The sequence below is a fragment of the Pteropus alecto genome, unplaced genomic scaffold (genome assembly GCF_000325575.1).
Source record: "Pteropus alecto unplaced genomic scaffold, ASM32557v1 scaffold86, whole genome shotgun sequence".
NCBI classification, from domain to species: Eukaryota; Metazoa; Chordata; class Mammalia; order Chiroptera; family Pteropodidae; genus Pteropus; species Pteropus alecto.
This window is the reverse complement of record NW_006442109.1, coordinates 28,239,906-28,253,399: the sequence shown is the minus strand read 5'-3', so window position 1 is coordinate 28,253,399 and position 13,494 is coordinate 28,239,906. Positions and strand designations below refer to the sequence as shown.

General features: G+C 50.3%; 1 protein-coding gene across 4 annotated transcripts in view; it reads right to left on the bottom strand.

Annotated features, from left to right (window-relative positions):
• Positions 1-18: 18 nt before the first annotated feature.
• The window catches only part of DNAJC17 (DnaJ heat shock protein family (Hsp40) member C17), a 30,789-nt gene continuing 17,313 nt past the window's right edge, over positions 19-13,494 (bottom strand). Inside the window, exons 2-12 of one of the 4 annotated variants that reach the window (XR_003042657.1) lie at positions 10,676-10,745; positions 10,337-10,395; positions 10,013-10,100; positions 8,338-8,423; positions 7,996-8,092; positions 7,392-7,435; positions 6,888-6,965; positions 6,277-6,357; positions 5,640-5,750; positions 2,455-3,229; positions 64-203 (exon numbers count right to left, since the gene is read on the bottom strand). Coding sequence is in view for 3 of the 4 variants with exons in the window: in XM_015595988.2 (XP_015451474.1) it covers positions 3,100-3,229; positions 4,429-4,616; positions 5,640-5,750; positions 6,277-6,357; positions 6,888-6,965; positions 7,392-7,435; positions 7,996-8,092; positions 8,338-8,423; positions 10,013-10,100; positions 10,337-10,395; positions 10,676-10,745 (1,032 nt within the window). In the remaining variant the exon portion in view is untranslated. Of the gene's footprint in view, positions 204-2,454; positions 3,230-4,428; positions 4,617-5,639; positions 5,751-6,276; positions 6,358-6,436; positions 6,777-6,887; positions 6,966-7,391; positions 7,436-7,995; positions 8,093-8,337; positions 8,424-10,012; positions 10,101-10,336; positions 10,396-10,675; positions 10,746-13,494 lie in introns of those variants that run through there. The other 3 variants (XM_015595988.2, XM_006920482.3, XM_025038780.1) reach the window with 3 other exon arrangements.

Genomic DNA, 13,494 nt, shown 5'->3' with positions numbered 1-13,494 from the left:
CTATGTATGCAATAGAGGTAGACTCTTAAAAAAAAAAAGTTTATTGGTGATATTTAAGAAGAGGGTGGAAGGGCTGAAAGCTACGTGGGCTGCCCCACCTTGTCCTCCTGCTGCATCTGGGTGATCAGCTGCTGCCGCTCAGCTGCTTGGCGCATGCGCATCATGACGAGGCTTTCGTAGTCCCTCTCGGACAATACTGAGCCCTGAGGGACAGAGGTGGGACAGGGAAGGGTCAGGGTAGCAAGACACAGCACCACAGTCTCCAAAATAGAAGGACAAGGCCTAGGCGGAGCTACAGTCCAGAGTGAGGGAGGGAGGATGCCCTGGAAAGGAAGGGTCCCTGGACAACCTGTAATCCCAACTCATCCACGTTCCTTCAAAGCAAGTACGCCTTTGGCTGCTAAGCCATCTTCTCAACCCATCTCCACCAGTTATCATCCCCATCTCCCCTTTCCCGTTCACATCTACAGTCAGCTCTGGCTAATCTTTCCCGGGTGAATCACTTCCTCATGCTCTAGCTAGGCCCTTGACTATCTTCATTTCCTTCATTATTTGACACTCGTTTCCTCCACCCCACAGCTTCCACTCCTCACAGGTCTCCAGTGAAGTTGTCAGAGGTGTAGAAATCCACTCTGGTCTGGCAGGCAGAGGCAAGAGCACTGCCCCATCCCAGCTACCCATCTTCCCTGTGGTCTGGCTCTTGCCCAGGACCCAGAAGGAAGCCCTACCCTAGACACAGCCTCAATTAGCCCCACTCTAGAAGGAGAGAGAAACAAGCATGAGGCCAGCTTGCCACCTAAAAGTACACACCAGGGTTCCTGAGGGCACGGCCTGTGGCTTTTCTTTTATGATCTTGCCAGCACAGTGTGGGGGATTAAAGAGTACTATATTTTAATAATCAAAAGAATAATAAACAATCACCTCAATGGGCCAAGGCTGTGGGGTGGAAAGGCAGTTCTACAGTGCCATGAGCCCTGAGCTGCCAACCACAAGCCCTGATAAAGTCTGCAGTGGGAATTAAATCACTTCCTCCCTCAGCACAGCCGAGACTGTATGAAGTGTGAAGTCCACCTGACTTGGCACAGAAGCGAGCCCATCCAAATCTGTGGAACCCTGTTCTCTGGTATGCCAAGCTAGTGCACTGTCATAGAATAAGTCAGGAAGAAAGTTTGGTGGTCAGTGACCTGGGGAATAAGAAGGGAGTGGCTGGAGTTAAGATGCCAGGCCCTGGCCAACTGGTTTCGAGTAAGGGGTATACAGAACCAGGGAGTATTATTCAGCCCGGATTCCCCTGCTCCTCCTGACAGTCCCACCCCTCCTCCTTTCTCTCAGGCTGCAGCAACTCCGAGGAGAGTTTCCCTCCCAGCCAAGCCCATCCACCTAGGATTGGCCCAGAGCACTGCTGACAATTCAGGGCTCCATGTGGCTCAGCCCCCTCCACAGATGAGGGACATAAAGTAAGGCCCAGGCAACCTATGGGGAAGGATTGGAGCACAGGGTAGAAGGCAGCAGGACCCTGGCACTCAACTGTTCTCTCCTGTCAAGGCCATCTGGTCAATTGAGGAAGGATGCGGAAATGGGGCAGCCAGACTGTGTCAGGCCAAGGGAAGGGCAATTCTTCCTTCCGCAAGATAATACTGCTCTGCTGAGAAAACTCAAGTCAGCCTTGCATGCCCTGAGCCCAGCCCTGGGAGGAGTTAGCCCTTTATAGGCATGGGGCTGCTCCCTGTTAACACACCCTCTGCCTCCTTCTCTCCCCCATACCTGTGGGCTCTGCTAATGAGGGCTTGTCACCAGGCTCCACGGTATGAGTCACCCATACCAGCAACAGGTCTCTTCCTTTCCCAACAAATTGTTCCACAAGCCTGCCTTTCAATTAACTGCCACCTTCCCTGAACTCCTTCCCAGACACACTGGGTGCTGGGGAGCAAGGACCACCTGCTAGGGCCCAGGGCAGTGGGGACAAAGGAAGCAGAGATGATGCACAAAGCAGGGCTGCCCCAGATGAGTCCCCAGAGGAATCTTAAGCTCCCCAGTGCCCTGGGGTGTTGGCCACAGCTGTCCCAATCCCTGCATGCGGATGCTGCAATTACCTCAGAGCATGAAACCTGCTTCCCACCTGACTGAGTCAGCTGAGAACAACAAAACACCACACCACACACCAGCACAACCAGCTAGGCACTAATCAGAGTTGGGGAGCCTCAGCAGAGAGGTGCAGGGGCCAGGAAGGGAAGGAGAGCTAGGGGCTGTGAGGAGCCAGGACAGGAGAAGGAATATGGACCACTCCCACCCACCCTGCCCACCTGAGAAGATCCATCTCTGACACCCCCAGAGCCACCCTCACTCCAGCTCCAGTAAGTGCTGCTACTTCTTCTTGGGGTTTTTTTCCACTGCCCTATCATGTAACCAGGCCACTCCTGTCCCTCTGGGAAACTTCTGTTGCCAGGAACTCACACCACTCTGCTCTCCTCTTCCATCCAAGATGCTGGCCTGAGCTGTGCTGAACAGAAAGCCGGAGGCATCTGCTGGAAGCCCACATGTGTTGTCTCCCCAATTCTTGTCATTCACTGCTCCAGCAGGGACCAGATCGTCCCTAGCCACTCTTAAACTGGGCTTGCAAGGTACCGGGCTGGTCTGCCAGCTCTCTGGGTCCCATGGAAACCTGGCGGAAAGGCTCCTTCCGCAATGCCTCCTTCTTCAAGCGGCTGAGCCTGGGGCGGCCAAGGAGACTCCGGCGACAGGGCAGTGTGTTGAGCCAAGCCAGTACAGCTGGTGGGGACCATGAGGAGTATAGCAACCGAGAGGTAGTCCGGGAGCTGAGAGGGAGGCCGGATGGCCGGCGCCTGCCACTGTGGGGGGACGAGCAGCCCCGGGCCACCCTACTGGCCCCACCCAAACCCCCACGCCTCTACCGAGAGAGCTCCAGCTGCCCCAACATCCTGGAGCCCCCACCTGCCTACGCCGCTGCCTACTCGGCTACTCTGCCCTCGGCGCTCTCCCTGGGGGGCGCCCTCCATGAATACTCTGAGGAGGACCTTTTGGACACCTCTCCCTTCCAGAGGACACCTGCTCCAGACCTTAGTGATCCCTTCTTCTCCTTCAAAGTGGACCTGGGGATTTCGCTTCTTGAGGAAGTTCTACAGATGCTGAGAGAGCAATTTCCCAGTGAGCCCAGCTTCTGAATGGGGTGAGGGTGGGTAGAGATAGGGTGACTGCAAGAGCTGGAAGCCTAGGGACCAGGGAAGGAAGGTACAATCATGTAAGAAAAAGGTGGGGATAGCAATTCAGGGCCCTGCCTGCCCTCTGGGTCCCCAACAGTCCTCCAGATCACCCCAGAGTGGAAGGAAAGAGACACAGAGGCAAGCTAGGAATTTGTGAGGGGCACTTGCTAACAGAAGCCCTGAAGGCAGCTGGCCAGGCTGGGAAAGGGAGGTCATGCCTGCAACCCCAAGGACCAGGCAGAGGCCAACAGAGAGGGACAGCAGCACAAGGTGCGAGTCAGGGAGCGAAGGACACACAGACTGGACAGATCAGATGGGTGCCCTGCTCCAACCCCCTCTGAAGCCACTATCAACAGAGAGAGGTTACAGGACAAGTCTAGGCAAAAGTGGTCCAACTTAGGCTGAATAGAAAAGTGGGGAAACCTGAGGGGAGAGGGATGAGACAGGCCTGACCTTGTCCAATATAGTGGCCACTAGCTACATGTAACTGTTTATATTTAAATAACTGAAACTAAGTAAAATAAAAATTTAGTTCCTCAGCTGCACTAGCCTCATTTCAAATGCTCAATAGTCACACATGACTAACAGCTACCACATTGGACGGTACAGGGCGGACATTAACTTCACTGGAGAAAGTTCTATTGGATAGCGCTGGCCTAGACCGCGACCTGGAGTCAGCAGTGGCATGGTGGGAAGGGGGAAGCATAGGGGCTTGCAATGGAAAGGAGGGGCTGGCAGAGTAAGAACAGCGAGCCATGTAGAGATAGAGATTATAGCTCAGGAAAAAGGCCACACAGACCATTAACAGGAAAGGGGGCATGAGAGACTCAAGCTGCCAATATAGCTGCCTGGAGCACTCCATGGTGCCTGAAGAAAGTGGCTCCAGGGAATGCCAACTGAAGGCACAGACACAGCTTGAAAGGGCTGCTTTTGGGGAGTTTCCAGAATTATTGATGGGAGCCCTTGGGAAATGCAGCAAAAACAGTGGCAGATTTCTCTCCTTCCTGCCCTCATGAGAATATCGGAAGACCTGACCAGGGGGTGGACAAGAAACTTGTAGCTGTTACCATGAAGAGGCACAGCTGGTCTCAAGAATCCTCCACCAGGACTGGGGAGCTCTGCTTTGCCTAAACCCTTTGCCGATGGGGGCTTCCCACCTGGGGCTGAGCCCATTGGGTCAAGGACACACACTGTACCACTGCCCTACCCTATGGCCTGGCCAAAAGACTTGAAACCAAAGCCCAGGATGGCTGGGCCATGTGGTTCCGACACTCCAGGACTTTCCAAGTGTGGCAGAGGAGAAGAGAGAAGCTTCGATGCACACTGCTTCCAAAGCTCGAACCTGTGGCTTCTGTCTTCCTCCTGTGTGGATGTGCCCAGAGGAAGCGATCCCCTCTGGATGCAGGAGATAATGAATAAAGTTCTGTATGACACGGCCTGTGGAGTGTCATCTGGGGCTGTGAAATGCTGGGACTTAAAAGTGGGGGACTGAGCTCTCTAAAGAAGGGTCTCGAGAGGAGCTCAGACCAATTCCTTTTCCTCCTCTTTCCAGGGTCCAGGACACACTCCCAGAGAGAGCTACCTGTTCTCATGGCAGGGGTGGCATGACTGAGGCAATGACAGCAAAGGCCTTGCTGACTCATGGAGAGGCATTTTCTTCACAGAAGGGACTGAATACACCAGCATGAGGCTCCCACACAGACCCCAGGCCATTTCAGAGAAGGGAGAGCTCTTGGCCCCAAAGCTCTCTGTCTGACCAAAGTGGGGGAAGGTGTGACCAGGGCCATCGTGTGTGTGTGTGTGTGTGTGTGTGTGTGTGTGTGTGTTGCTAAACAAAAGCCTTAATGGAGCTGTGAGGACAAAGAGCTAGTGTTGGGCGCATGTCAGCTGAAGTCTGTGCTTTGCCATGAGTCAGGCATCTGGGCAGTGAGTGCCCTGATGTCGGCAAGGTAGCCAGTGTTATTTCTAAGGAAGAGATATTGCCTCTTGACAGCAGGTCATCTGGGGCAGCCACAGACACACTTGGAAAACGAGTTGGGCAGCTGCCTGTGTCCTTTGCCCCTTCCCTGCAGCACTGAGTTGTCTAAGTTCCAAATACTTCACACCACAACCAAGCAGACTGCCAGGAAAGGCTGGAAAATGCCTTTGCGTGATGAAGGCCTCCAAGAGGAGATCGGGACGTGGAAGGAAAGTAAGGTCTAAGGATTCCTAGGTGCGAGGTGGGACCTGCTGGCACTCAAGGGAGGAAAAGAGGTCAGCATGGAATCACAGTCCTCCTGCTCTGATGGGTCGACCTGCCAAACTCATCCCACTCCCAATGACCTGAATTTTCAAGAAAAGGGCCCTGAGAAAAACCCAAACAGGAAATGGTCCCCCAAACCCTGAGCAGACCTAGCAGAGTGAGGCCTGGCTCCTTACCTGTGACAGTCCTGGGTGTCTGGGGTCCTCCAGGCCCTGGGGCCGTCCCTCCAACCAGGAAATCTTAAGAGGGTTATTGACCAGGCCCACTTCATTCTGGACAGCCAGCTCCTGCCCCAACACAGCATCCAGTTAGCCCCATCACTACAATCGGCTATAAAGTGGCTCTCTCTACTCCCACAGAAAGTACCAGAACCTGTACTCCCGTCCTCCAAGCAAAACTGAGCAACCTTCCCACACAGTGTGCTGAAGCTTTGACCCTTCTTGTCAGGCAGTGTGTGCGGGAGTAAACAATAAGCCTTCTGATTGGGGAGTGGAAGGGAGGAAAGGTAGTGTGGGGCGCCCAACCTGGAGGCATGCAGCTCCCACAGGAGAGTGGAGGGTGCAGGGTTAAGCAGCAGGAAGGCAAGTTAGTCTGTGCTCTTCTCCATCCCAGAGCATTCTCCCACCCATCCCTTCATCCACTGTGCTTGTGCTTCTGGGAGTTGGGGGACCTCTGGGGGACCTTGGCTCTGAGCTGGCCCAGAGATCCCATGGGAGTGTAGATGCCTAAGCTCAGGGTGCTCACAGAACTGGGTCCCTACCCTGAAATAGCAGGGCCAGCAGTGGCCTCTCCAAGGCCTCACGCAGCACTCACCGCAGCCTTGACGGTTGCAAACTCCACCACAGCAGTGCCTGTCTTCTTACTGGAAAGCACCAGGTTGAGCACCTCTCCATACTGTGGGGACACAGAAGGGACAGCTCACGCCAGAGACAAGCCTGAAGCCCACCAAGGCCTGCTCAGATGGGGGATAACTTCTTGTTGCTAGGTTCCCAGGGAGGGGAGAGCAGAGGTGGGAAGGAAAGGATTTTCTTCCAGGAATGCAGAAAGACAGCAAAGGAGAGTTGGGCAAAAGACTAGAGACTTAGAATGGGGGAGTTGCATTAACTACTTCAGTGACTGAAGGTGGTGAAGAGGATGGGGCTTTTGTGCCAGATACCCACCTCCTCTCTCCCCACACACTCAGCTAAGCCCTCTGCTTCTAAGGATGGCAAGAGCAGACCTGAGCAGTGAAGGCAAGACAGGCTGGAGGGGGCACATGGCAACACAAGTGAGAGGACGGCCATGGTCTGGGAGAAGCTAGACTGTCCTATGGTCTATAAGACAGGGAAAAAAAAAAAATGGCAGGTAGAAGTGTTAAGGGAAGGGAAGGCATGAAGATGCTGGGGTTTGGACAGAGATGAAAGAAGGAAGTGAGCAGGGCAGACCTTTTGAAAAAGCCGCAGAAGGACATCTCTGGAGTAGCCGCCTTTTAACTCGTCCTCCTTCTTGCACTTCCATTTTAGCTGAAAAGGTAACAGTGGGCATCACTACTGAACACCGATCTTTGCCTAAACACACACCTGAGCTTTATAGTCTCAGAAGACATACTCCTAGTCTTCGAAGCAAAAGTAATCTAGGAAGCACCCCCTAAAATGTGTTCCCCTTGAAAAATGGATAAGTAGGGAGGCATACTAACCCACAGCCATGTTTCTAGACCTATAAGATGCTTCCTAGAAGGCTTCTGGGGAGTGTTTCCCACAACCATCAGGGCTAAGAGCAGCCTTCCAGCTCTGAGAGGCCATCCTGACCCCCGGGCAGTGGGAGGATGGAAGGATGTGGGTAGTGGTGCTGGCTCCCAGAGGTTCAGCGTCCCCCACCACAACTCTTGAAAGCATCTATTCTTGCTGAGAGGGGTAGTGTGAGGTGATCCATGGATCCCGCAGGCTCACCTTTAGCTTGGGGGTTCCTTTGCCTTCAGGATTTTCTGCCTTTCCTAGAAAGTTTGGGGATATTAGCAAGGTAGAGTACAAGGGAGCTGGAAAGCTCTCCCAAGGAGACACAGCCTAGGGCCTGAAGGTCACTCTTGACCAAGGGCAGTATCTGCCTGCTGCTGAGGAGCGTGATGGGGAAGGCACAGGCAATCTCACCCCCACCCCCAGGAGTGGTCCGCCCAGCTGCCTGAAGACCATGGTTAGCACTCTGCCAACGAAGACCTGTGAACATCTTCCGGGGACAAGAGGCAGAAGTATAGACCATATAGTTCTACTAAAACAAAGTATCCCAGAGCCTTTCCCCCCAGTGACATGCTCCAAAATAGAGCAGCTGTGCTTGGGACTAAGGCATACCAGGCCAGAAGAGCCCAGGCAGAGGGAAAGCAAATAGGCCCCAGAGGACTGGTAGGAAGAAGACAGGTGGCACGTGTCCGAGTGGCATGCCCCAGGGTTCCAGCTGGTGAAAGCCTCCACAGTGTCTCCACCGAGCAGCCAGTATGGCCACTCTAGGCATCTGGAGTTGCCTGAGAGTGGGAGGTGAGTGGGGATGATAGACTCTTACCTCTCAACCTCTGTTCCCGTTCCTTGCGTATCTGCTCCCGGATCAGTCTCTGCTGTTCCTCTAGCTGCCGGGAACCTTCTTCTCGTAGGCGTTCTATCTGCAGAGCGGAGGTTGGGGGTGACAATTCTGTGCAGATCCAATTCCAGGTTGGCTCACCTTGTAAAGGTCCCTGGGAGGTTCCACCTGCAAGCTAGGGCTCAGCAACCTGTGGGTGGGACAGATTACCCAGATCCCACAGAAGAAGGTGGGATGGTCACGCCCTCCCCAGCCACTACAGTCACTTAGGTTCACCCTCTTCCACTTCCTGCAGATGGCCTCAGGCCCGTGTGCCTAGACACTCACCTCCTGCTCTAGCGTCCTTGAGCTCCGGCTCTCCTCTTCTTCCTCACTGCCCTGAGCCTGGGCCTGCTGCTCCCGGGCTTCCAGGTCTAGGCACAAGGGTTGAATGACCCAATGGCGGATCTAAGAAGCTTCTATATGGCCTCAGCCCACCCAGTTCTGGCTGCTTCCCCAGTCAGATGAAACCATACAGTGACTCTGCCTCCTCCCTCCATGTGCATGTGTTCCTGAATTAATTTCCATTGAGAAAAGTCACAGCATGGAGGAAGTATAGGCTCCAGCTGAGTGGCCGGGGTCTGGAAGAATTAAGTTAGCTCACACTGACCAAGCTGGTTCTCTGATCAGTGAACAGGGTGTGGGTACGTGCTTATGTCAGCAGCCCAGGGCCATATGTCAGGGATGCCAGTGGGTGGAACTGCTGGCCTCTGTTCCTGTGGTTTGGCACCACAGCCTGACCTGCGACCTTACCTTGTCTTTGATGCTTTTCCCACCACTGAGCTCAGGTTGCCACTGTCTCCTTCACCTCCCTGCCAACTCACATTTACCAGGCCTCCCTGCAGACCCAGGTACAGAGATGGCAGATTGTGTGTGAAGACATCACCCCAGGTCCTGGAGCCCTTCCCACCTTCCAAGAGAAACTTGCTTGTGGCACTGTGCCAGGATGCTGCTATGACAAATTCTTCTCTCAGGATTGGGACTCACTGCTTTCTTTTCTGTGCACTTTATTTACCTGAAATCTCCAGGGTTTTTTGTTTGTTTGTTTGTTTGTTTTTGATAGAGAGATGGATGTACTAGGATAGTATATTTACATACTAAATATATGGATACCAAACAGGCAAGAAGGGAGAAAACTGAGTGAAGGATGTCTGGACCAATCTTATTGGGGTGATGAAAATGTTCTAAAATTGATTTACAGTCATAGTTGCACCATTTAGTAAATTTACTAAAAATCACTGAATTGTACACTTGAAATGGGTAGATGTTATAACATACATAATATATTTCGGAAATAAAAGAATGCCTGGCCCTTATTGGATCCTTCTGAGGGGACTTCTCAGAGTGAAAGCTCTGTGTAGAAATAAGGGTGGGACGAATGAAAAGACCCAAATGGCATGCTGAACAAGAACACAGATTTTACTAAAAATCATTGAATTGTACACTTGAAATGGGTAGATGTTATAATATACATAATATATTTCAGAAATAAAAGAATGCCTGGCCCTTATTGGATCCTTCTGAGGGGACTTCTCAGAGTGAAAGCTCTGTGTAGAAATAAGGGTGGGACGAATGAAAAGACCTAAATGGCATGCTGAACAAGAACACAGATTTACTCATACTGTGCGGGTTAAATCCCAGCTCCAGCATGTTCTCATCCTTGTGGTGCCTTAGCTTCTTTGTCTACAAAAAAAATGGGCTTAGCACCTACCTCCCTGGATCACTATGATAATTAAAGGAGAAAATAAAATCTTTGTCACAGTGCTTAGCTAATAGTAAATCTAATCATTGATATTATTCCTGAGAGTGTCCTTTAGAAGCCACCCCTGAGAATAGGCTGCCCAGAGCCGGAGCCAAGAGGCTCTGAGTTGCTAAAACTGAAGCTCCAAGAAGAGAGATGAGAGAGCTGCATGAAAATGGCCCAGGGAAACCACAGGCTACCCAGCACCACAATGTCACCTACCAAGCTTCACTTTCTTCCTTTTCTCATCAAGTTTTTGGGTCCTTTCTGCTGCTTGCTTCTTGGCTTTCCTGACCTTGTCATACGCAGCCTGGCAGGAGAAAGGAACACCAAGGAACAGTCAGCCAGAAAACAAGCACAGGGCCCAGTCACCTTCCTGGCCCTGCCACCTAGCCCCAGAGCCATCAGGAGGCAGCCCACAGACCAGGTCTTCAGGCTGGGACAACAAGGGCTATGCCGCCTGGCAGAGTATGGAGGACCGAGGCTGAAGCGCCACAGTGGTCTATAACCATGGGAAACAATTCTGATAGAGGAGGGTGTGCTTACCCTAGCGGCAGAGTCAGTCAGTACCTCCAAGGCCTGAGAAAGCTGGTGGAAGAGTTCAGCTAAACATAAGGAGAGAGAGAAAAATCAAGTTAGCTGTGGTGATGGTGTGCTCCCTCCAAAGATCACCTTAAAGAAGCCACAGGCTGGCAGAAAAGCCGACATCATCAGATGGCAGACCATCAAGGAAGGGTGAGCACATCAGCAACTGATCAGCTGTCCCTAACATGCAAAGCCAGGTTGTGTGGGCCAGCACTCCGCAGCACTCTCATGGGAGCAGAGGTGGGAAAAACACCATGCCCAGGTGAGCTGGCCTCCTCTACATGCCTAGGAGAGTCTCACCTGCTCTGGGATTATCCGGATTTTTGTCTGGGTGGCAGGAAAGGGCCTTCTGCCTATATGCTTTCTTCACCTAGAAGAGTCAGAAGACATTGTCATTCACTCTCTCACTTTGAGACGGACAGAAAAATTTTGCTAAAGTGACAAGGGAAATCCAGAAAATGCTTCCCATTCCTAAAAGATAGGTTGCTGGCTTGCACACTGAGATAGTCATCTCACAATCACTGAGATTTGCAGTGCAGGAGGCAAAGGCCACAGAAGGAGCCCGCTGCCACCTCCAGCAGCAGAGAGACTGGGCCTACTTCCTACTGAGCACTCTCTCAACACCATGGATGTCAAAGGGTTCCCAGCAGGGGCAGGTTCCCTACAGTAGGCACATGAAAACAGGCACTGTCACACATTCTTGGTGGGCAAGTAAAGTGGGGCAACCTTCCTGGAGGAAAATTTCACCACCAAATTTTAAAATATACTTTCCCTTTGACCCACTCCTAGGAATTTGAACAAGGATGCCTACTGCACCACTATTTATATTGGCTCCCAACAGGAACCAACCAAAATCTTCATCATGAGGGACACTCATTATAAAAATTATGACGATAGAAGTTGTATGTGCTGACGAGAAAGATCTTCAAGTCCTCTTCACAAGAAAAAGAAAAGATTCTGTGGTTTCCTTTGGAGAGAAGCTGAAAGTGGAGGGGAGGAAAACATCTACTCATTTTATACCATTCTGTAGTTCAAATTTTCAAACCTTAAACAAGTCTTATTTTCCTATCATTCTTTATTGTCAAGAGGTCATCTTGGTAGAGAGGTTATGGTCCATTTTTAGTTTTTATCTTTGCATATCTTTGAACCGAAAAGAAAAAAAAGTAGTACTTCTTATGTTAGTAAAAATAAATAGCTACCAAGATTCTCTTTCATATATTATCCACTCAGTTGTTTTAAGGGAAGGCAGGGCACAAAATCCCAGAATCTATCCTCTGCTTCCTGAGGCCTTGCCCTCCCTTCTACCTGCATACCTTACCAGCTGCTCAAACCTCCTAGGAGGAGGAGCCTTTGGATGCAGAACTTCCGCTTTTCGGTGTGAACCAATAAAACTAAAGTATGCTAAATAAGGGCCCAGGGTAGGGTTGCAAGGAGGTGCCTCCATCTCCACCGCCAAGAAGGTGCGCAGCCGCCTGGACTAGTGGGCTGTGCTGCCACCTGCTGGGCCACGGCCAGCACCACACCTTCACCAGCCACGGTAACCCCGTCCACCTGGCTCTCCTGGCTGAGCAGGCAGGGCAGGTCTTTAGCAGCAACAGTGTTATACATATGCCTCCCTGGCCTCTCACCTTCTCAAATGCCCAGCTATTCTCACCTGGTTCCCACCCCAACCAAGGTTCTCACTATTAAAAAATAACAACAACAACAATGACAAAATTTAGATGTTTTCACTACCAAGAAATAATACTAAGGGAAGGGGAAGTGATAGTTTTACATACAGTCTTACATTTGAAATATCTTTACTCTTTAGTACCCTTGTCATTTGTCTTTTCTCCCTTTCTCTCTTTTGCTTCCTCCATTGTGCCCCAGGCTTCATTTCCTTTTTGTTTTAAATCAAGCCTTATTATATATTCTTTGTATTTTAGGGTCCTTTGTTTTTTTCAGTAAGTAAAACAATACAAAAAGTGTATAAAGAGAAAGCAAAAAAAGTTCATGTTCTTTCCCCGTTTTCCCAGTCCTCTCTTCAAGGTTCGAACGTTAACTGGATGGTAGGTTTCCTTCTAAACTTTCCTCCTTGACCATTCCAACTAATACAAGTACCTAACACAAGTATAGGAGTCTTTAGGTTTTGTTCTGCCTCTCTCCCACCTCTCTCTCCAATTCCATCCCCATCCTCTCAGAGATGGGTGAGAGGAAGAGGTAGGGAGAAGGGGTTTTCTATCACCTCACCTTACATCACAACCTTTGGAATGAACTTCCTCAGGATTAGTTTTTGTTGGGGGATTTTGTGGAAGACGGTTTCTTTTGTATCATGGGGCTCTTTTTTTGTAAATCTAAGAAGGACAGTAGAAGGGAGAGAAGGGCAAGAAGGAACAGTAAGAAAGCAAGATAAAGGGGACATGAGGCAGGCTGGATGGGGTAGTACATTCTTCATTTTCTTTTTTTTCTTTTATCTTTTTTTTTTGAGAGAATATTTTATGGATTTTATTCTAAAGGAATGATATTAAATATTGTTTTGTGTTTCATAATTCATTTTGGATGTTCTATATCAGAAAATTGTTTTATCTAAATAGGGAAACAAAATTGAACTGAAAAAATTATTTCTATAATAATGGGAAATTAATCTACATATATTAATTTGCTTCATTATCAATTATCTTTCTAAAATGTATTATTTTGACAAATGTCTATAACAGTCTCATCAGATTTTAGTTGAAGCTACTAGTATAACTAGACCTAGGTTATTTTACTCTGCCTCTGGGTGGAACCCCATCTTACCCTACACTTCCAGCCTCCCACATTCCCAATATTTACAACCAAACACAACTGCCTCAATTGGCTTGATGAATCCTGGACCCCAATTCCCTCAAGGCATGGCCTTGGCTTCAACTTCCAAACTACGTTTTAAAAGTGTAAAGGGCTGAACATTCTGTATTTCTAAATCCTATAGGAAAAAAACTGCCAGTCTCCTGTACCGACTAGATATTAGCAGGAAGAGAGGTGAGGCCAGAAAGTCAAGGCCAGGGAGGGACATCTAACGGCAGAAGATGACTCTCTGAAAGCCCTTCAGTACAGCACCGAATCTCCCTCAATCCTGGGTCTGCTGAGGGAGCATCTAG